Source organism: Arabidopsis lyrata, assembly GCF_000004255.2.
Source record: "Arabidopsis lyrata subsp. lyrata unplaced genomic scaffold ARALYscaffold_4, whole genome shotgun sequence".
In the NCBI taxonomy this organism is placed as follows: domain Eukaryota; kingdom Viridiplantae; phylum Streptophyta; class Magnoliopsida; order Brassicales; family Brassicaceae; genus Arabidopsis; species Arabidopsis lyrata.
In genome coordinates this window covers 18,223,553-18,244,489 of record NW_003302552.1, presented here as the reverse complement: position 1 = coordinate 18,244,489, position 20,937 = coordinate 18,223,553, and the positions used below count along the sequence as shown (strand labels likewise).

Sequence of the window (20,937 nt, the reverse complement as noted above, 5' to 3'; positions counted from 1 at the left end):
AAAAAAAAGAGTGACGACTTTTCCACTCTCTTCACACCATAAATTGTCTTGGTCTCTCTTTCTTCTTCTGCTAAACAAAAACAAAGCAATAGAAAAAACACAGAAGCAGAGAAAAAGAGGTAGCCATGTTCTTGAAGCTTTTCACCATCTTCTTCTTCAGCCTCCTCTTTCAATCTCATAGTCTCAATTTTGCTTACAACAATGGCTTTAATCCACCGACTGACATATCCATCCAAGGAATCACCACCGTCACACCAAACGGTCTCTTGAAACTAACCAACACGACCGTTCAGAAAACCGGTCACGCCTTCTACACTAAACCAATCCGGTTTAAAGATTCTCCAAACGGCACCGTTTCATCCTTCTCGACAACTTTCGTCTTCGCTATTCACTCTCAGATCGCGATTCTCAGCGGCCATGGTATCGCTTTTGTCGTCGCTCCTAACTCAAGCCTCCCTTACGCAACGCCAAGCCAATACTTGGGTCTTTTCAACATCTCAAACAACGGTAATGACACAAATCATGTCTTTGCTGTTGAATTGGATACGATCTTGAGTACAGAGTTCAATGATACAAACGATAATCATGTCGGAATCGATATCAATAGTTTGAAGTCTGTGCAAAGTTTTCGGGCTGGGTACTGGGACGAGAAAAACCAATTCAAGAATCTGACTTTGATCAGTCGTAAGCCGATGCAGGTCTGGGTCGATTACGACGCTCCTACAACTAAAATCGATGTGACGATGGCTCCGTTTAACGAGGATAAACCTAAAAGACCGCTTGTTTCGGCTGTCAGAGATCTTTCTTCAGTTTTTCTCCAAGATATGTATGTGGGTTTTTCCTCTGCGACAGGCTCTGTTCTGTCGGAACATTATGTTCTCGGGTGGAGTTTCGGGTTGAACGAAAAGGCTCCACCTTTGGCTTTATCGAGACTCCCGAAGCTTCCTAGGTTCGAGCCTAAGAGAATCTCTGAGTTCTACAAGATCGGGATGCCGTTGATTTCTCTGTTTTTGATTTTCTCGTTTATCTTCCTCGTTTGTTACATTGTGAGGAGGAGGAGGAAATTCGCGGAGGAGCTTGAAGATTGGGAAAAAGAGTTTGGGAAGAATCGATTCAGGTTCAAGGATTTGTACTACGCGACCAAAGGGTTCAAGGAGAAGGGACTTCTTGGAACTGGTGGGTTCGGGAGTGTTTACAAAGGTGTGATGCCCGGTACGAAGTTGGAGATAGCTGTTAAAAGAGTCTCGCACGAGTCTCGACAAGGGATGAAAGAGTTTGTGGCGGAGATCGTGAGTATTGGTCGAATGAGTCATCGGAATTTAGTCCCTCTTTTGGGTTATTGCCGCCGGAGAGGTGAGCTTCTTCTGGTGTATGATTACATGCCTAATGGAAGCTTAGACAAGTACTTGTACAACACTCCTGAGGTTACACTCAATTGGAAACAGAGGATTAAGGTTATTCTCGGTGTTGCCTCTGGCTTGTTCTACCTTCACGAGGAATGGGAACAAGTTGTGATTCACCGGGATGTCAAAGCCAGCAACGTCTTGTTAGATGGAGAGCTCAACGGGAGACTCGGGGATTTCGGTTTGGCTCGTTTGTATGATCACGGGTCGGATCCTCAGACCACGCACGTTGTTGGAACATTGGGATACTTAGCTCCAGAACACACTCGGACAGGACGTGCCACGACTGCTACTGATGTTTTTGCTTTTGGGGCGTTCTTACTCGAAGTCTCCTGCGGTAGACGTCCTATCGAGATCCAGCATGAGACCGATGAGACGTTCTTGCTCGTGGATTGGGTTTTCGGGTTATGGAACAAGGGGAACATCTTGGCTGCTAAAGATCCGAATATGGGTTCCGAATGTGATGAAAAGGAGGTCGAAATGGTTTTGAAGCTAGGTCTCTTGTGCTCTCACTCCGACCCACGGGCTAGACCAAGTATGAGACAAGTGCTACATTATCTAAGAGGAGATGCAAAGTTACCAGAATTGTCTCCGTTGGACTTGTCTGGGAGTGGGATGATGTTTGGGGTTCATGACGGATTTAGTGAATTAGGGATGTCGTATTCCTCCTCCGTATTCAAAGGGTTTACCGGTGGATCTTCCATAGCTGATTCTCTACTTTCTGGTGGGAGATGAATAGAATGTTTTGAAGTTATATATACTATATGTAATCTACTGCGATAGTGATGTTTTGAATATTTGAACTTTTTTTGTGTTTTGCATTTCATATGTAGAGACTATTTGGACGACAATTAAGACTATGTATATATATACTTCAGGATATGTTGAAATTACTTTCTAAAGAGTATTATGGCCATAGATTCTATATATATACTCTTAACCAAATTGTTTCCGAAGGAAAAGGCAAAAATAGATTCTACCAAAAGAGGTTTAGCTAAATTGTTCTCTTTTTGGTCAAAAATAATGGCAGGAGAAGGAACTCTTTTTGCTCTAATCCACAACTCCGCCCAGTACGTCGATAACTCTGTGGTATATTTCAATTTCTATACAAATGTTTATATAATATATTTAGTACTATAAGTTTATCATTGGTTCTTTCATCGTATTCATGTTGAAAACATTTGAATTACAACCATATTATATAGTGAAATTTAGTGCTTCGCTTTTGGCTGTCGGTTCCCTGGTTTTTCATGTCGCCGGCCCTGTGAACGTGTATCTATCTGTATTAGCAATGTTTTAGAGAAGGCATACTTCTATATTTTTAGTCCTCTAATCATGGTTTTGTCAATACGTATTAAATAAAGACCCCAGCTTCGGTGGAAAAAGCAGCTCCTTAAATTTCCAACAAGAAACCAATTAATGAAAAGAAAATGAAAATAGTAAGCTAAGGCAATTGTCACATATAATTTGGATATGCCAAATTTGTATAGTCAAATGAATAACTTAGTATTTGGGAAGAGTGTAGATTCAAGAGAATTTAATGAAGAATCTCTTATCTGTTAAACTTAGATATTAGGTTTAGAATCTTTTTAGACTTTCGGAAAAAGGAAGTCTCATGTGCCTCACATGTGAATGTGATGCCCCTCTATTCTAACTATGCAAGTATTAGTATATATGTAGTACATTCGCACACAAAAGGAGTTGGAAAGACGTCACGGAGTTATCATCGATCATTTTGCGGAGGAAAAATGGCGTCGAGATCAGGTTTTCTCACGGACTGGCCATGGACTCCTCTTGGAAGCTTTAAGGTCTCTTTCATTGCCTCTCTTTTGCTTTATAACATCTTCAAATACATCCATTTATAATCCTTTTTTAATATCAACCATATATTAGTCATGATGTTTGTATAATATATGGATAAATCTTGCAGTACATAGTGTTGGCCCCGCTTGTTATCGACAGCATCTACTCATATGCAACCATGCGAGATCACGAGAAACTTATGATAGTGGCATTGGCGGTGTGGCGGATTGTTCATAGCCAAATATGGATAAGTTTCTCCCGTTACCAAACCGCAAAAGGAACCAAGCGGATCGTGAACAAGTCCATAGAGTTTGATCAAGTTGACCGAGAACAAACCTGGGACGATCAGATCATCTTCAACTCTCTCATTCTTTACTTAACCAAACTGTACGTCTTAGGGACCAATACCATTTCCTTCTGGCGAACCGATGGATTGATCTTAGTCGCTCTCCTCCATGCTGGTCCGGTCGAGTTCATCTACTATTGGTTCCACCGAGCACTTCACCACCACTTCCTCTACTCTCGCTACCATTCTCACCACCACTCTTCCATTGTCACCGAGCCAATCACTTGTACGTATACTCTATATATGTTTCACAAAAACTAAAGTTTTATGTTCTGGTTGTCTTTTAACATTTCATATAAATTGACGTTATGAATTTATAATTTTCTTATAATGGTTCAAAATTTTATATATTGTTAAATGATATGGATATATATGTTCAATATCTTACATATTTTTATGAATATGTGCGACAAATTCTAAACCATGGGTCTTGATTTCAGCGGTAGTACATCCGTTTGCGGAGCACATTGGATATACGTTAATCTTGGGGCTACCTCTAACAATGACTTTGCTATGCGGCACGGTCTCGGCTGTCTCCATTCTCATATATGCAACTTACATAGATTTTATGAACAATATGGGTCACTGCAACTTCGAGCTCATTCCGAGATCTCTCTTCTCCATTTTACCTCCTCTTAAGTTCCTTTGCTACACTCCCTCGTAAGTGATTAAAATTCACTAGAATAGTAATATTGTACAGTAGACTCGGTTGTTTCACACGTATGCATTTGTGTTGCAATGCTAAATTTTTTATTGTAAACACGCGTTTGAATTTTGCGTTTACAATCTACTGTCTACATATGAATTATGATTTAAACACTAGAATTTTGGTTACTAATCACAAATGCATTGTGACTAAATATTGAAAACATTTTTTCTATAAGGGGGGTCCTAACGGAAATTCAGACTATAATCCCTATGTCTGTGGAAAACCGAGAATTGTTACCACTTAAAGCGTTTACAATGGCCAAACTATGATTGAATTTTTTTTTTTTAGACTAAGTATATATATGAGATACTTGTAGGTTTCACTCGCTCCACCACACACAATTCAGGACAAACTACTCTCTATTCATGCCAATGTACGACTACATCTATGGGACTACCGACGAGTGCAGTGACTCATTGTACGAAACATCGTTGGAGAAAGAAGAAGATAAGCCTGACGCGATTCATCTGACCCATCTAACATCACTGGACTCTATTTACCATCTCCGGCTCGGCTTGGCTTCCCTCTCCTTGCACCCGCTCTCTTCCCAGTGTTACCTATTCATCATGATGAAGCCCTTCACTCATATCATCTCCTTCATTCTCACTTCATTCTCTTTTCCAACCTTCGTCTTCGAGAGAAACCGCTTCCGTGATCTCACACTTCACTCCCACCTTCTTCCCAAGTTCTCCTCTCATGTATATCTCTTCTCTTTTCTAATCCTTAAACATCAAACAATTTCACGTCTAGTAATAAGTTTTATTTCCAAATCCACAGTACATGTCGCAGCAGCAGAAAGAATGTATCAACAAAATGATAGAGGCGGCTATTCTTGAAGCGGAGAAGAAGGGTGTGAAAGTAATGAGTTTGGGGCTATTGAACCAGGTATGCAATTTATACCTTTTTTGTATCAATGCAATTTATACATTAATTCGTTACTTATTCAATAAATCTTAATAATTATTAATATCCTCAGGGAGAAGAATTAAATGGGTATGGAGAAATGTACGTGAGGAAGCATCCAAAGCTAAAGATAAGGATAGTGGACGGAAGCAGTCTTGCAGCTGAGGTGGTGCTTCATAGCATTCCTGTTGGGACCAACGAGGTTCTCTTTAGAGGCCAAATCACAAAAGTTGCTCGTGCCATTGTCTTTTCTCTTTGCCAAAATGCCATCAAGGTACCTATTTTTTTCTTTGTTTTTTTTTTTTACAACTGGAGAGAGTGAAACAAATGATTCAATTTGGATAGACCGTTTAAAATATATATATATATAGCCAATTTTTTCTTCTCTAGTTGTCAATATATAAAGCCAATTTTGCGTGTGAAAATAGGATCGAAGTAAATAGAGTCAAAGGAGTTTCCATACAAAACGTTACGCCACTATCTAATTAATTCTTTGATAGTTGCTTTTTTACACGTAAACAAAGTCACGTGGCCTATTTAAGTCCAAAACAAATTTGGCATCTCATTTTATATGATTTGGTTTGAGCTTGCGAAAGATTTACATTTTAAAACAGTTTAAAATAGATAAATTTTTAGAGAAATTATAATCGGTTTTCATGCTCAATAAATTAAAATAATTAGGTGATGGTCTTACGCAAGGAAGAGCATTCCATGTTCGCCGAATTCTTGGACGATAATTGTAAGGAAAATCTGGTGCTCACAACCAATTACTATCCAATGGTATGTGTAAAGAAATGGCATTAAACTAATAAAAACATAATCAAGATTACATAAAAATATGTAACATATGATATTGTAGATTTGGTTGGTGGGAGATGGGCTAAGCAAAAAAGAGCAGAAGATGGCAAAAGAAAGAACTCTCTTTCTTCCTTTCTCTCAATTTCCTCCTACCAAACTACGAAAAGACTGCTTTTACCATACCACTCCGGCTATGATCATCCCGCACGCTGCCCATAACATTGATTCTTGTGAGGTACGTATACATTTTCAGTTCCAGAAAATAGTCTCCATAGTTTGTCTGCGTTAGCGTTTAGGTTTACTATTTTTATCATATATTTCTTAAATCACACACAATTTTAAACATTTTAACCACGCTATAAAACGTAAATTTCAAACACAAACAGAAAATATTAGAATGGTGTCAAGTGTTTGTATTTTATGAAGATAGATTATATAATTGGTACGCTCTATAACACATTTGTGTCTATAGAATTGGCTGGGGAGGAGAGTGATGAGCGCATGGAGAGTTGGTGGGATAGTGCATGCGCTTGAAGGGTGGGAGGAACACGAGTGCGGTTTCGAATCAATCATTAATCCTCCTAGAGTTTGGGATGCTGCTCTTCGAAATGGTTTCCAACCCCTACTTCTCCCATCTTTAGAGACCTAAGGGGTTCAACAACCACGTTATCAACCGCGTCAAGAAGAATCATCCCGACTTGAAGTTCCAACCACTCCCATAATCTCCTCCACTGCTTGAAATACTTCTGTACAAAACATTTTAATCTGGTTTTCTCTATAAAGACAAATAAGAACGATACTGATATTAAAAAAAAAAAAAGTATACGAACTGTTTCATGATAATTCAATTATTGGTTATACGGATTTATCCTAATCATATTATCATAGAAATCAAAACGGATCACCTCCAGCAAAACCATAGCTAATTCACCAGTTAAATCGTGTGTTTTGCAGTTTTTATGGACATCTTTTGGAAAAACAAACTCAATTACATTGACTCCCAATTAATTATGCTTTAAACATGAAGCGGATGGAGATGACAATTACAACAACAACAAACTAACTCAAGAATTGAGGCTAACTCTCAGATCACTCTTTAAGATCTTCGTTGCCGCAAAATCAACCGTGATGGTTCACTCCCAATTTCCCAATGAGTGCTCTGACCAGTAACACTCTCACTGGTTCAAATACGATTCCCAACCTTTTGTCTCAAGTTTCTCATCTTTATCCAGGTTCTCATCTCTCATGTCTTCCTGGTACTGCCTCATCCTGATCAACCAAACAAAACCCACAAATCTCATTTATAATAAGGTTCTCTAGTTCTTGTTTTATCTGACTCTCTATGTAACAAAAGAAAAGATTAAAAAAAAAGAACCTTGAGACAAGATCAGTATCGGAGATTCCCAACATTCGGACTGCAAGCAAGGCTGCGTTGGTCGCATTGTTTATTGCAACTGTAGCAACAGGAACACCTCTAGGCATCTTTGGTAACAAAAAAGGATAAAATGGAAAGGTTTAAGAATCGCAGACCTAAATCTTTTCAAATGGTGCAAAAAATCAATAGCTGAAGTTAATTATGATGCAATGAAAGTGTACCTGAACGATGGATAGAAGTGAATCAACTCCATCCAAGCGGGTAGCACGGACAGGGACACCAATCACAGGCAAAGGAGTGAGTGAAGCAACCATACCTAATTTCCAAGAAAATCCATTAGTTTACGGTAACAATCTTGTGGGAGGGACAAGATGAGTTCATGTTAAAGACATACCTGGTAAGTGAGCAGCACCACCAGCACCTGCAATGATGACTTGAACGCCTCGACTATGAGCTGAGGCTGCATATGTAAACATCATCTCCGGGGTGCGATGAGCAGAAACTATCCTTACCTGTAAGCAAATGATACCATATTGTACCATTCAAGATACACAGAGGTTAAGGCCATGAATTTTGTGGTGATAAACATGAACAAGAAATCCTTCACATATTTGATAGGAGAGGCTGCTTCCGAAAATGATGTCACTATCAATTTATCTACGTGACCAAATATTGGGCAATGCATAATTGCAAAGTATATATTTGAGCTTCTACACAATTAGTTTACCAAATTACAAACTTAAGGTTTCTTATATCTGTCTTCAGTGGATTATAATTACTTCATGCAAGTCGTGCCAAATTCAATTGTTCAAGCAGATCTTAATATTTACCTCATGTGTCACACCAAACAGGTCCAGAATTTTGGCAGCATCCTTCATAACAGGAAGATCCGTGTCTGAACCCATGATGATACCAACACGAGGTGTCTCTGCAATGTGTAAACAACAAGCAACACAAATTCAGTCAGATACTTTGAAGATTATTGAAGGGCTCAACAATCATGAAAACGAAGGGTGTACTGTTTCACAAAAAGGTTATATACAACAGATTTTGGTGAGATAAGTTTGAAGGCATTCAGAAACTAAAAGCCAATGGAATATAGATACCAAATGATGCTATGGAAACTGACCGTGTACTTGCTGGCTTTGCTCACTTAATATGCAATGCAACCTTTGTTCCAAAACACCCATAGACTGCCCAACAAGAGTGATGTGACCCATCTTCCTCTGCTTTCTCATTTCTAACAATTAAGAGTTTATCGTACAAGCTTTGTGAGTAATCACAATAGTTCACAAAAACTAGCAACATACCACAAGAAAACTGTAAGAGAACAAAAATCTAACCTGGCTTGTCATACCAATGAACAGATGCACCTGGAATACACAGAGCCCTTGCAATAAGCCGATGAGCCAATTTGAAACCAGCTTCTCCCTGATTTTAAAAAAAAAATGAAACCAAAAGGCCACTACATGTTCATTAAACGGATAAGAAGATAATGCAATGGGTATTATTATCATGAAAATTGAAACGATAAAGTAAAGATAAACATCAATTACATCATCTTCTCCCAGAATATTGTACATAATGGACGCCGGAGTTCTCATTGATGGATCACCGAGTGGAAGACCAACCACAGCTCGCAAGTGTTGTTCAAACTGTGAAGTATAAGAGCACTCGATCGTTTGATGGCCACTGTTGTGTGGTCTAGGTGCAACTTCGTTTAGCAAGATCTGGGAGGAAATAAAACTCTGATAAGTTAAAAATAAAAATAAATAAGGTAGAGTGCCTAAAATGTATGAGAAAATACCTGACCATCCTCTGTCAAGAATAGCTCAACTGCAAAAACACCAGCGCCTTCTAAAGAACCGACAGCCTTTTGGGCAACATCGGTGGCAAGTTTGTTGATCTTCCAAGGCACATCTGCAGGTGCTTTAACTATATGGCATATGTTATCCCTATAATGCATTTCAAGGTGTATTAGTAAAAATTTGTACCATAACTTTCAATCTTATAAATAATATTTAGTCGAGCTTTTGAGTTACCTGTGAATGGTTTCAACAACGGGATAACAAACCATAGAACCATCTCTTCCCCTAGCCACAATAACAGCTAACTCCTAAAATTTGATATGTAACCGATTATACACGTCTGAGCTCAATTAAATTACTAAATTAAACAAACTTTATCATCGTTTACCTTGACAAAACGTGCCCATTTCTCAACATACAAACCACGACTGAAACCTCCAAGAGCTGGAAAAGAGAAAAATTATTGAAGCGAAAGCAGGGAAAATAAAGGTTACATTGTAGAGCTAAAAAGTATGTCATTACGATATCTACTACAAACATAGGTGTCAGGGCTTAATACCAACTTAAGAATTGTCTCAGAACACTATTGCTAGTTTCACATGAGAGCATTATTGTTCATCTATATGACTGTGGCATTGTACACGATTAACTGGTTCAACTGTTACCAGAAACTGTGAAACCACATTACATATGGTTAGTTAAGGGTTTACCCGTTACAGCAGACGAAAGCTCATCTTGGTTGTTGGCAACTGCATTTCCACGTCCATCATAGGCCAATCGTTTGCTCTTGATCATAAGAGGGTAACCGAAAAGTTCACCTGCTTTTCTTGCTCCTTCAATATCGCCTATCTGACGTGGCGAGGTTTAGGGGTTAAAATATTAAACAAACTCTTCATGATTCATGGAGAACTTCATGAGTGATTTTTTCAACAAAGCATAAACAAGTGCCTAACCTCCACAAATTCTGGAAGTGGGATGCCATGCTGAGAGAAATGAACTTTTTGCATGTATTTATCCTGGAACATCATCAAACTGCCTCGTATAAATCACATTGCTGGAAAACTTCAATTATTCATAACTCCATTTGATGAAAATATTTGAGAGGCTAGGAAACCTGTATTATCCTGATAGTAGAAGCTTTCGGTTGGCAATCCACCCCTTGTTTCTCAAGCTTCTCTAATGTTTCTACGTCAACATGTTCAATTTCTACAGTCAAGACTCCACATCTAACTACGACAATAAACAAAGTTAACCATCAATATTGCAATGACAATAAGAATCGAGAACCTGAAGCATTCAAGAAACAAAACAAAAGAAGAGACCTTTTTGCAAATTCTTCTACTGTAGCACTGTCGTCAAAGCTATCAACCATGTGACCGTACGACAATGCACTTGCTGAACAATTTTCTGAAGGATCTAAAATCATCACTTTGATAGCCATTTGAGAAGCAGCTTGGCAAAGCATACGACCCAATTGTCCACCCCCAAGAACTCCGACAATTATCTCAGAAACTCCATGGACATGTTTATTCTCGTTCTTCTCACTTGCAAAGAAAAAAGAAAAATAACATTGGAAATTCCTTCGCCAATCTTACTATTTTCAAATCTTGGTGTCTAGTAACAGAGAAACGAGCAGGGAAGCACAGCTAGTTTCTTTACTTTATTCTTCATTGCAATTGGTGTGATGCAATCTTAACCACAACAGCTATGCAATTTCTCAAGTCCATGACACTTAGAAGAAAAGAGAAAGTTTTCTTCATTTCCAGAGATTAATATATGCAAGCTTAGTTGATCTATGGTTTAAATAAAACGACTTTCAGCTTAATTGATCCAATCATGTTTCCTTTTACTCACCATAGCCAAGAACATAATAAGAATCAAGAAATTACTTCAGAAGAATGGTTACGATGTGACACCATTATACTCAAAACACATAGGATTTCCAACCTAATTAAGCGTATATCCAAACAAAAAGACGCGGTGTACCAAAAATAAAAAATACAGGGGACATAGGTACCTGATAGGAGAAGCCTCATGAGCGCTACAGGACACCGCTAAAGCCGTATTCAATTTCCCAGATGAAGAAGTGGAAAGCTTCTGCAAATTTGCCATAGTCAAACTCTGGAACGACTGCGTTCTGCTCACTGGAAAAGGTCCAACTCTGTAGGTGAAGCGAGAAGTGTGGAGGACTGGTGTTGTATTCTCAACGACAAGAATAGCAGCTGAGCTTTGTTTCAGAAGCAACATCTAGAATGCCATACAAAAAGGACTTTTAGCACCGTACATGATTAAAGTATGGTAGACCAAATCAGAGGATGAACTCAAGCAAACCAAACCCAAGTCAATGGCTAAACCAATGAAAAAGGCGTCAGAAGCTCATGTGAATGGATTCAAGTAACATTCTTAGAGTCAATAGCTAAACTAATAAAGCCGCAGCTTCAAATTGAGAAGAAGACAAACCTGGTGTCGAATGGTGACAGAAGCAGCTAGACAAAGAGAAGAGTAGAGAAGTCAGGTCCAAAGGTTAGATTTTTATAAAGCAAGGTCGATAATAGAGGTGAAAAAGAAAAGCTTCGTCCTTTGTAAACAACCCAATAATCATTACCTTCGGAAGTTGAAGAATTTGGAGGCGCCGGCGAGGAGAGAGAGAGAAGATCGGTCTGACGGAAATAAGAAAAGGTTTTTGTGAGGTTTTCTGCAAATCCTCCTAGTAATTATATCGTGATTAAACCGGAGAAGCTTAATTCGCTATGTATAATTTAATTTCACTCGGCTTAGCAAACCGAACCGGGTATGATAAGATCATGTGGTTTTGGGCTCGAGCCCATCTCTGTTTATTAAGCTTTACAATTTTGATTTGGTCGCACCAAAGATCGGATTTTTAATCAGACGGCAAGGAAGGAGGAAAATGCCGGTGAGAGTTGTTGAGAGCAACACGCCTGCTCAAGTTTCAGGTTTTTATTGCTTCTTCGGTTTGTTCCTATTCCCGATTTGTGGTTCTCGCTCATTCTTTGAGCTTTGTTGTCATTTAGGAACTGATCCTGGGAATCGATCACCACTTCCGCCTAGCTCACTTCTCGGCGCTGGCCAGGTAAAACGATTCATGAATGAAAGAAAAAATGTTGTTTTGCGTCAATCTTTTGTGTAAAGATTAGAAATTTCTGTACTTGGATTCACAAATTGATTGAGGTAGTTCATTAATGAATAATGTCTGATCATAGATGTCGTGGGAATATTTTAGGACTAGTAGGAACTCTATTCTTGTATTCATGCTTGTGCATACTCTTCTTATAAAGATGTAAAGATCTCGTTGTTCAGTCACAAAGCATCATTCATAGGCACTAGGCAGGCACCAAACATCATGGGCACAGAATACTTTCTTCCCATTAGATAGATATGCGTCTTATACCCATGTTCTACTTGCATACAATTTCTATAGTACTGCTGATTTCGTTTTATACGAAGTAGAAGTTGGCTTTGTTTGCTTTGAATTGCTTGATATCTCTAATCTTTTTCATGTTGACCTGTATGCACTTATATCTAGTTGGGATTGTAGAACATGTATTGGCTCCAATAGATTGTTTATTCGTAATGAACATAGAAATGAGGTCTTTTTAATTGTGGCATACGCACATGTGTTTATGCTGCAGGCATTTTCTGGTACGCAAAATGTCTCTAATCAACAGAAGGAGGAAGCTTGGAGAGTTAACGTCCAGATACAGGGAATTGACCTTGAACATGGCTATCTTTGTGGTACCATGGAAGCTCTAAACGTTCCCATGGCAGATACTCCTGTAAGCCTTACACTCTTACTTGTTTGTTGTCTTCATGTTACTTCCCCTTGACTTTATAACACGGGAAACGATTCTTGATTCTATGAGTGTCAGGTCATAACATTCTGGGAAGGGGAAATCGTTGATGGAAAGAATTATACTTTTTACACCGGAAAATGGGAAGCCACGTATGTCGTAATCCCTATTTTCTTGAAGATTTGAAACTAATGATTTCTTGTCGTGAATAAATTTTTGCAATTTTGTTTCTCGCAGGAGGGAAGATGATATGAGACATTGGTCAAAGTTCCCGTCTTTTTCGCCTCTTCAGGTAACACTCGAGTAACTTTGCTTGTAGAGTTAGTAACATCCATCTCCTGAGCAACGTTCTGGACTTAAACCTGCAGGGACAAGTTGAATCTGACGGGGGCAGGCAATTGGATCTTAACAATTACCCTTATATATTTATGGTATAACTCTCAGTTTTTCCTATCGAATCCAATCATCATTTTCTCTCAAATATCTTAAAGTTCCTACAAACTCTGGTTTATTTTTGTGGTGGTGCAGAGATGGAAAGAGCAATACTTTGTAAATGTTGGCACAGATTGTGGACTAACAATAGCTGGATTTTACTACGTATGCTTCTCCTGCAGCGACGGATCCATCAGCGGTTTCTATTATGATCCAAACAGCAGGTTAGTCCACAAGATCCTCCTGGTATAGTTACAAACTATAATTTGTTGTTTGAGGTAAAGAGAAGCTGATAAATCTTAAAATTTTGTTTTGGCCAGTCCGTTTCAGAAGCTGGAGCTGAAAACAGTTAACGAAGGAAGGTCTGGTTTCAGCTTTTCTTCTTACGAGTTGCAATGATGAATGCTACCAAAATCATCAGACAGCGCCATATGATACTCTCGTGAGCACATGCGAAGCACGTGATCCAGTACATTCGACGTGTCAATTGTTATAAATTATTGATAAGATATTTTGTCATTATGGTACTAGCTAAATGTTTTAAGTCATACCACATTTACAAAATAAAAAATTGTCCAAAAATATTTCCAAATAGTTATATAATCTGTAAGTTGCTCTTATTGAGAAAAATTCTTAAAAAACCTTCCTAACAGTAATATCTTATAATTTGTAGAAAAAACACACACAAACACAAAAGAAATCATATATTAGAATATATTTTCTTATTTACATAATGATATAGAATTATAAAATATTCAACTTTTATACCTATGTAAGAAAAAAAAATGATACTCCTCATCCAAAAGCCCATAAAATCGTTATGGCCATGGGACAATAGTAAAAGAATTACAAAATTGTGTGGAGCGAAAGATAAAAATAAAAAAGACGGTCCCGTGAAAGAAGATGGGTCACCTCTCCAACACGTAGATTCTTTTCACGCGCCAAATCGAACACCGTGTCGACGAGATCAACGGATTCAAATAGTCCGTGTAAGACACGCTCCTACGTAGTGCGTCGTACTCTTTTTGCTTAATTTATATTTTCTTAAGTTACGCAGTTTCCAGATTTTCCGACCCTCTGAAAGTGGAAAGAGCATTTTTTAAAGAGTAATAAGAAAAACAATTATCTTTGAACTCTCTCTCTCTCTCTGCGATCTATGCCTGAAGTGGAAGTGGATAACAACAACGAGAAGCCATCTGAGATTAACAGGTTTCAGTTTCTTAAATATTAGATCTCTGTGTATTGGAAAATTAGTGTTTTTAACTCTTAATTTCTTCTTATGCTTCTTAATCAAACATAAGATACAGAGGATGATTATATATTGATTAGTAACATACTAACATGTATGTATTCATGTCAATGGTTGACCAAAATCATAGCTGCAGAGGATGATTGAAGTATTGTCTTGATTTTAGCTTATTTATTTAATAATTGAGATTAAGATGTTTTGTTTTGCTCTTCATATTGTCACGGTTTCTTTTACAGTTTCCATCATGATCATAAGTAGTAGTAAAAATGTGTTGAAAATGGAAGAAGAAGTTGAGGTGAGCAAGAAGAGGAAATTTCAGACAGATCAATCTGATGAGTTATCATTACTACCTCTTTCCAAGCACGCTTGTTTCGCCAATGTTGCTTGTTCTGACAATACCAATGTTAGCTCGGAGATTGATACAGCGTATTCAATGTCTTATGTGAACTCAACAACTTCTATGGAATGTAACAATGATATTGAGATGAAAGAGGAATCATCTGGATCGTGCGGTGAAGACAAGATGATCTCTTTCGAAAGCCATCTAGATTACATCTATGGGACTCAGAATCTGGAGGATTTTTCAGATAAAGTCATTGAAAACATTCTCTATCTCGATGAACAAGAAGAAGAAGAAGAAGCTAAAGGATGTAGTAGTAATGCTGCTAAGTTTGTTCTGTCCTCTGGGAGATGGACTGTTAACCAAGGTAAAAACCGGTTTTGGTTTGACCATATTAGTTCACTGAACCAGGAATTCACTAACTTGGTTTCATATGTGCAGATTCTTCTACTCTACATGAGACAAAGAAGCCAACCATTGATCAAGAATTTGAACAATACTTCTCAACACTAATGCTGTGACATAATGATGTTAAGACTCAAAACATATATGAAGATATGTACATAGAGCTGTACTCATTCTGTTTTGATTCTTGTCAACCTTAAAACGTTCAATTCAAAGTGATTAGAGAGCTTCTTTGAAATGTTTGTAAACAGGATACAAATAAAGCAACAACCCCTTTGCAGCTCTAGTCTTCAACTTTCAAGATTTTGATTAGCGTGATCTTTCTTATATGGTCAAAAGTCTTGTTAATATTCAATTTTTTTTATAATGTAAAATCTATACTGATTTTTCGTTATTAAATAAGGATATACATGTTTATTATACTAACCCAAAAATCTAGTTAAAGATGATAGCTAGCTTATTATTATCTTATTGATATTCTTCCTAGTAAAACATTTTGGCATGATGGTCAAGACTCAAGATTTGCTAGAATGTGGTTCCCTCGCATTATCAGTCTTCTTGGTCAATGCCTAGTATTTTTAAATTTCGCATAATTTTAAGTTATGTATGTATTCAAGAATTTCATATAAAAATAGCCAAAAAACAACAAAAAGTTGTTGGTAAAAAAGAAAATTAACACCACCAACTTTAAAAATAGTCATCTTTAGTTATTTTATTTAAGTATCTTTTACACGTAAAGTCGAACATACAATATAATTTTTGTTCACATTTACAGTCTAACAAAACGTAAATTAAGCTTTGAATTATAACGAAAGCAAAACATGCTTCCACGACCTTTGGTTTTGAATTAAGATCTTGATTAAAATCATCATTAAAACATTTTAATTAGTTTCGGTAATGAAACTGAACGTGAAGAGATCGATGTCTTACAAAGAGACAAAACACGTCTTCAACACTTTCCTCCATAATTCCCGATTTGCCCATCATTCCATAACGGTGCCTCTGAATCAACAATGATCTGCCAAACTTTTTGATTTCAAATTCGTTTATGCAAAATGATGGAAGATGGGAACAAATTGGATCGGAAGAAGACAATGACGATGAACTGGGAAGGATTAGGAGATTTTGAAGATGAAGATGATGATAGATTCTTCGAAACTCATGATCGTCTCTCTTCAGCTTTAGCTTTTGACATGTCTGCTGCTTCTTCTTCCGATGAAGATGAAGATTTCGACGATTGCCGTCTCTCGTTTTCCTCTGCCGTTTCTTCGTTAACCACCGCGTCAAGGAAATTTCGTACGCCGGCGATGTCTCCTGATTACGATATTTGGATGGCTGCTCCGGGATCAATATCTGAGCGTCGTCGTCGTCTTCTCCATGGGATGGGGCTTGTTAGTAATAAAGATATGGTTAGTGCTGTTTCTATTCGTCGTGTTGTTTCTAACGCGGCTATTGTTACTAATGGTGAAGATAAGAAGATGAAGAAGAAGATTATGAATGGTGAAGTTGATGATGAATCGGAGATTCCTCAAGATCATGATCATGTTCCGGTTATGCTTGCTAGGTCGAGATCGGAATCAGATATTGAGAGGTTCTTGATTGAGAAACGAAGAAAAGAAGAGATTTTAGGGAAGATCTCGAAGCAGCGTCTTACGAGAACGTATTCGACAATTGGAGTTACAAGGACAAGGATTTGTCAGTACCAAACACCGATCAGGCAATCGCCTGCGGTTTGTCGAAATGGAAAAGCTTTGCGCGGTGGTGGTTCGGATGCGTTGACATCGGTTATGTCGAATGCGAGGCTTGGTGCGTTTTTCTTGATTAAGAATCTTGATACAGGGAAAGAGTTTATAGTGAATGAGTATGATGAAGATGGAATGTGGAATAGGCTTAGTGATTTGCAAACAGGGAAGCAACTAACTTTGGAGGAATTTGAGAAATGTGTTGGTTATTCACCTGTGGTTAAAGAGCTTATGCGTAGAGAGAATGTGAATAGGATTAACTACGAACCGTTAATGGATCTTCGGAAGTTTAATTCGTATCTTTCGAAAAGCGTGAGGTTAAGTAAGAGAAGGGGTGCTGCATTGTTGAAGAACATAAAAGGTGTAGCTCATTCCATGAGTTTACGGGTTGCGGATAAAGATGTAAGCGATGGAAGCACCGATAGTCCGAAAAAGGGGAAAGATCATAAGCATGGTAAAGCTAATGAGTGGGTGAAAGTTAGACCAACAGGGAAATCTTACAAGGAATTAAGTGCTTTGCATATGTGTCAAGAGATTCAAGCTCATGAGGGTGCGGTTTGGACTATCAAATTTAGTCAAGATGCTCATTATCTAGCGAGCGGAGGAGCGGATAGAGTCATTCATGTATGGGAGGTTCAAGAATGTGAACTAATGTCTATGAATGAAGGGAGTCTCACTCCTATTCATCCTTCACTTTGTGACTCTGCTGGAAATGAGATAACTGTGGTAGAGAAGAAAAGGAAAGGAAAAGGCTCTTCGGGAAGACGAAACAATCATATTCCGGATTACGTCCATGTTCCTGAAACCGTCTTCTCCTTTTCTGATAAGCCTGTTTGCTCTTTGAAAGGTCATTTGGATGCTATTTTGGATCTGTCATGGTCCAAATCTCAGCTTCTTCTTTCATCTTCCATGGACAAAACAGTCAGGTTATGGGATCTAGAAACCAAAACATGTCTCAAATTGTTTGCTCATAATGACTACGGTGAGATACACATCTTTTGTAACTAGTTCTTCGCATCTAGCTATAATTTGCTGCATTACTCTTTTGACCTTATTTGTCCTATTGATTCATCAGTGACATGTATCCAGTTTAGCCCAGTGGATGAAAATTATTTCTTAAGTGGTTCACTTGACGCTAAGATAAGGATATGGAGCATACAAGATCGACATGTTGTGGAATGGAGTGATCTTCATGAAATGGTTACTGCTGCTTGCTACACTCCAGACGGTCAGGTATTTGCTCTGTTTTTTTCATCTGTTTATTGGAGTAGTCTGCAAAATCCAATCCATTGCGGTTTTTGTAATGATGGAAGATTTTTTTTTTTTCGATTGAAGGGTGCACTTATCGGTTCACATAAAGGAATTTGTCGTGCTTACGATACAGAAGGTTCTTTCCTAAGCTCTTTCTGATTCAAACACCATTTCCTAGTTGAATACTCTTTTTCATTGCTACGCGCTTTTTTCTTCTGTAGAACAGATTGTAAGCTGAGCCAAACTAGTCAGATTGATGTTCAGAGCAATAAGAAATCGCAAGCGAAAAGGAAGATCACTAGTTTTCAGGTTCCTTTCTTTAAAAGCCTAAATCCTTCTTAAGACTTTTAGTAAACACCATTAAATGTTAACAAATTGTTGATGCATTATATAGTTTTCCCCGGTGAATCCATCCGAAGTTCTTGTCACATCCGCTGATTCACGGATTCGAATATTAGACGGTTCTGAAGTTATTCACAAATTCAAAGGTAAATTCTCTACAAGCACTTGATACAAGCAAACAACATAAGCAACACAAACAAATCTAATACATTTTGTCGACAGGCTTTAGAAACACGTGTAGCCAACTCTCTGCTTCCTATAGCCAAGATGGGAAATACATAATATGTGCAAGTGAAGACTCTCAGGTTTACTTATGGAAGAATGACTTTCAACGAACAAGATCAACACTCACGACACAATCTCACGAACACTTTCATTGCAAAGATGTCTCAGCCGCTGTTCCTTGGCACGGTCATGTTAGAGGTGAGCCACCACCAGTTCAGATTCATTCTAAACGCCACTCAAAGCGCATATCCACTTCTAGCCAGCCTTCATCCACCATAGGCTCACCAACAAGAGAAGAAACCTCGGCGGCTGCACCAACTACATCTAACCGCAATAAAAAATCAGGGTTACCTCCTATGCCTAAGAAAGCCGCTACGAAGAGTCAGATTCAACCAGAGGAAGAGGCAGGACCGGAGCTGGGAAGCAGTGAGTCGTTTCGGTCAAGTATGAACGGTTCAGAGCAGCATTCATCGAGGTTTGGGGAATCTCCATCGATAAACACATCGTCAAGGTTATCTTCTTGGTCATGGTTCGACAGTGGAGGTCATGGTCCGCAAACTATACAGCCAACGGCTTGGGGGATGGTGATTGTGACGGCTACAGTTCATGGTGAGATCCGATCTTATCAAAATTTTGGTTTACCGAGAAGAATCGGTCGCCAAACTACTCTGTTTTGATTTTAAAAATGAAGTGTTTTATATTTCTTGATTTGTATCTTTGTTGCTTGTAGAGTACGTAAAGAAACCTTCTTATAGTGTTGAGAAACCTCTCTCGACGTTCAAAATATTGAGTTGTATTGTATCAACGCAAAGAAAAATTTGTCTAGTTCTCCAAATAGAAATCAAAAACAATTTGCTCCATTTTTTTTTCTGCGTTTTTTTCTCTAAATCTCTTAGCTAACAATTAGATATACGGAAGAAAAAAAAAAAATTAATGTTTTGTAAACTACTAGTATGTAAATAAATCAACAAGCAAGAACACAAACTACAACATCGAACAAATAATGATGACCGTCACTATTATCATGATGATGATGATGGATGATGGCCAGAGCTGGTCAAACTTGGAACATCTTTTGTTCTCGTTTGACTATTTTCCAGGTCAACGGCATCGGACAGATTTTTCTCCTCTTCCCAATTGTTGCAACCAGAGACGCAAAAACATACGAGAAGAATCACAGCAAAGCAAGCGAGGACTATAAATGTAACGAAAGTAATATCCATCTTAGTAAGTTAGTCTATCTTTGATTTTAAAGTGTCTAAGATATAGTATAGGAAGAGCAGATTAGGTTTTAGGTTTAGAGAAGAAATTAAGTACTCAATCTAGAAAACCCATATTTATAATTGGTAATTTTGAGGCTGGATTCACTATAATACTAAAGTCTAATTGCATTATGAAACCTAATTCTATTTGGAAAATAAACTTGAGAAACGGTATATGTCCAACGGTGGAAAACAAGGCACAGATCAGCTCCGCATATAAAAAGGAAAGCCCAACAACCTTTTGCATCCCTAATTTCTTACTTTCCCTTTGTTCTTCTCCCGAAGAGAGAAAAAGTCTCGCGTCGAAACCATGGACGACCTCACCTTCGAAAACATGACCTTCGGAGACTTGATCCGCTTGCGAAGCAGAAACCCCCACTTCGTCATACCAACAGAAGAAATCTCCGGTAAGTAGTTAACTAGCGCAATGTCATATATGTGAACTAATAATGGATATCTCTAATCCTGTTGTAATTCGATTTCGTAATCGATTTATGCGTTCGCAGTTTCTTACACATGCGTCTTCTGGAACATCGACGGTTACCCAATCCCTAACGATATCAATCCTGATTTGATTTACTCGAATATCAAATCAGCTCTTGAGGGAATGGGTTATCGTTGTGAGAAGATAAAGGACGACACTGAGCTAAACGAATTGTACGATGCCGGAATCAAGTACTCCGATCACAAGGGTAAGTAAATTCCTTAACTTTCTTTATTACTCTCCTCTTTTGT

The 20,937-nt window shown here is 38.2% G+C and overlaps 7 protein-coding genes across 9 annotated transcripts in view; 5 read left to right on the top strand and 2 right to left on the bottom strand.

Annotated features, from left to right (window-relative positions):
- Positions 1–5: 5 nt before the first annotated feature.
- On the top strand, positions 6–2,305 carry LOC9317613 (L-type lectin-domain containing receptor kinase IV.1). The gene has a single exon (XM_021027314.1). It carries the CDS (start codon positions 126–128, stop codon positions 2,136–2,138), a length of 2,013 nt encoding a protein of 670 aa, XP_020882973.1. The 5' UTR covers positions 6–125; the 3' UTR covers positions 2,139–2,305.
- Positions 2,306–2,381: 76 nt separating this feature from the next.
- On the top strand, positions 2,382–6,782 carry LOC9315772 (protein CER1-like 2). The gene is made up of 9 exons (XM_002881499.2): positions 2,382–3,211; positions 3,334–3,778; positions 3,993–4,212; positions 4,578–4,959; positions 5,039–5,146; positions 5,238–5,438; positions 5,846–5,944; positions 6,024–6,197; positions 6,435–6,782. The coding sequence occupies exons 1-9, from the start codon at positions 3,041–3,043 to the stop codon at positions 6,609–6,611; spliced, it is 1,977 nt and encodes a 658-aa protein (XP_002881545.2). The 5' UTR covers positions 2,382–3,040; the 3' UTR covers positions 6,612–6,782.
- An 86-nt stretch (positions 6,783–6,868) lies between these two features.
- On the bottom strand, positions 6,869–11,825 carry LOC9317611 (phosphoribosylaminoimidazole carboxylase, chloroplastic). Its single transcript, XM_021027316.1, has 18 exons — positions 11,751–11,825; positions 11,606–11,631; positions 11,163–11,392; positions 10,468–10,689; positions 10,260–10,371; positions 10,099–10,161; positions 9,856–9,994; positions 9,534–9,589; positions 9,380–9,453; positions 9,145–9,292; positions 8,894–9,067; positions 8,681–8,768; positions 8,467–8,577; positions 8,168–8,265; positions 7,732–7,849; positions 7,559–7,653; positions 7,338–7,444; positions 6,869–7,231 (listed from the first exon to the last, which is right to left on the bottom strand). Exons 3-18 carry the CDS (start codon positions 11,390–11,392, stop codon positions 7,138–7,140), a joined length of 1,929 nt encoding a protein of 642 aa, XP_020882975.1. The 5' UTR covers positions 11,606–11,631; positions 11,751–11,825; the 3' UTR covers positions 6,869–7,137.
- Positions 11,826–11,877: 52 nt separating this feature from the next.
- Positions 11,878–14,010, top strand: LOC9317610 (glucose-induced degradation protein 4 homolog). Its single transcript, XM_021027317.1, has 8 exons — positions 11,878–12,099; positions 12,178–12,236; positions 12,796–12,939; positions 13,033–13,106; positions 13,192–13,246; positions 13,323–13,385; positions 13,483–13,610; positions 13,707–14,010. The coding sequence occupies exons 1-8, from the start codon at positions 12,054–12,056 to the stop codon at positions 13,783–13,785; spliced, it is 648 nt and encodes a 215-aa protein (XP_020882976.1). The 5' UTR covers positions 11,878–12,053; the 3' UTR covers positions 13,786–14,010.
- Positions 14,011–14,457: 447 nt separating this feature from the next.
- LOC9317609 (protein FAR-RED ELONGATED HYPOCOTYL 1) lies at positions 14,458–15,703 on the top strand. Of its 3 annotated transcripts, XM_021030067.1 has the most exons (4): positions 14,458–14,595; positions 14,872–15,342; positions 15,417–15,506; positions 15,632–15,703. In XM_021030067.1, exons 2-3 carry the CDS (start codon positions 14,880–14,882, stop codon positions 15,494–15,496), a joined length of 543 nt encoding a protein of 180 aa, XP_020885726.1. In that variant the 5' UTR covers positions 14,458–14,595; positions 14,872–14,879; the 3' UTR covers positions 15,497–15,506; positions 15,632–15,703. The 3 variants fall into 3 exon arrangements, with proteins under 3 accessions (XP_020885726.1, XP_020885725.1, XP_020885727.1); XM_021030066.1 differs by having other exon boundaries at positions 15,417–15,666; XM_021030068.1 differs by having other exon boundaries at positions 14,528–14,601; positions 14,876–15,342; positions 15,417–15,666.
- A 538-nt stretch (positions 15,704–16,241) lies between these two features.
- LOC9315771 (WD repeat-containing protein 44) lies at positions 16,242–19,765 on the top strand. Its single transcript, XM_002881496.2, has 6 exons — positions 16,242–18,104; positions 18,198–18,355; positions 18,458–18,509; positions 18,600–18,682; positions 18,768–18,861; positions 18,938–19,765. The coding sequence occupies exons 1-6, from the start codon at positions 16,436–16,438 to the stop codon at positions 19,615–19,617; spliced, it is 2,736 nt and encodes a 911-aa protein (XP_002881542.1). The 5' UTR covers positions 16,242–16,435; the 3' UTR covers positions 19,618–19,765.
- A 1,142-nt stretch (positions 19,766–20,907) lies between these two features.
- Positions 20,908–20,937, bottom strand: part of LOC9315769 — a 1,594-nt gene continuing 1,564 nt past the window's right edge. Inside the window, exon 4 of the mRNA XM_021029085.1 lies at positions 20,908–20,930. Within this exon, the coding sequence (XP_020884744.1) occupies positions 20,908–20,930 (23 nt within the window). The remainder of the gene's footprint in view (positions 20,931–20,937) is intronic.

Bases quoted from the DNA above. Each gene is read 5' to 3' on its own strand.
- LOC9317610 (XM_021027317.1), top strand. From the start codon at position 12,054: ATGCCGGTGAGAGTTGTTGAGAGCAACACGCCTGCTCAAGTTTCAG. The intron at 12,237-12,795 runs GTAAAACGATTC...TTTATGCTGCAG, and splicing joins CACTTCTCGGCGCTGGCCAG to GCATTTTCTGGTACGCAAAA. The intron at 13,247-13,322 runs GTAACACTCGAG...TTAAACCTGCAG, and splicing joins CGTCTTTTTCGCCTCTTCAG to GGACAAGTTGAATCTGACGG.
- LOC9317613 (XM_021027314.1), top strand. From the start codon at position 126: ATGTTCTTGAAGCTTTTCACCATCTTCTTCTTCAGCCTCCTCTTTCAA.
- LOC9315771 (XM_002881496.2), top strand. From the start codon at position 16,436: ATGATGGAAGATGGGAACAAATTGGATCGGAAGAAGACAATGACGATG. The intron at 18,105-18,197 runs GTGAGATACACA...TTGATTCATCAG, and splicing joins GTTTGCTCATAATGACTACG to TGACATGTATCCAGTTTAGC. The intron at 18,510-18,599 runs GTTCTTTCCTAA...TCTGTAGAACAG, and splicing joins TCGTGCTTACGATACAGAAG to ATTGTAAGCTGAGCCAAACT.
- LOC9315772 (XM_002881499.2), top strand. From the start codon at position 3,041: ATGCCCCTCTATTCTAACTATGCAAGTATTAGTATATATGTAGTACAT. The intron at 3,212-3,333 runs GTCTCTTTCATT...TAAATCTTGCAG, and splicing joins CTCCTCTTGGAAGCTTTAAG to TACATAGTGTTGGCCCCGCT. The intron at 3,779-3,992 runs GTACGTATACTC...TCTTGATTTCAG, and splicing joins TGTCACCGAGCCAATCACTT to CGGTAGTACATCCGTTTGCG.
- LOC9317609 (XM_021030068.1), top strand. From the start codon at position 14,543: ATGCCTGAAGTGGAAGTGGATAACAACAACGAGAAGCCATCTGAGATT. The intron at 14,602-14,875 runs GTTTCTTAAATA...TTTTACAGTTTC, and splicing joins TCTGAGATTAACAGGTTTCA to CATCATGATCATAAGTAGTA. The intron at 15,343-15,416 runs GTAAAAACCGGT...TCATATGTGCAG, and splicing joins GAGATGGACTGTTAACCAAG to ATTCTTCTACTCTACATGAG.
- LOC9317611 (XM_021027316.1), bottom strand. From the start codon at position 11,392: ATGTTGCTTCTGAAACAAAGCTCAGCTGCTATTCTTGTCGTTGAGAAT. The intron at 9,995-10,098 runs GTTAGGCACTTG...TCGCCACGTCAG, and splicing joins CACTTCCAGAATTTGTGGAG to ATAGGCGATATTGAAGGAGC. The intron at 8,266-8,466 runs GTCAGTTTCCAT...TACACATTGCAG, and splicing joins GCAAAGCCAGCAAGTACACG to AGACACCTCGTGTTGGTATC.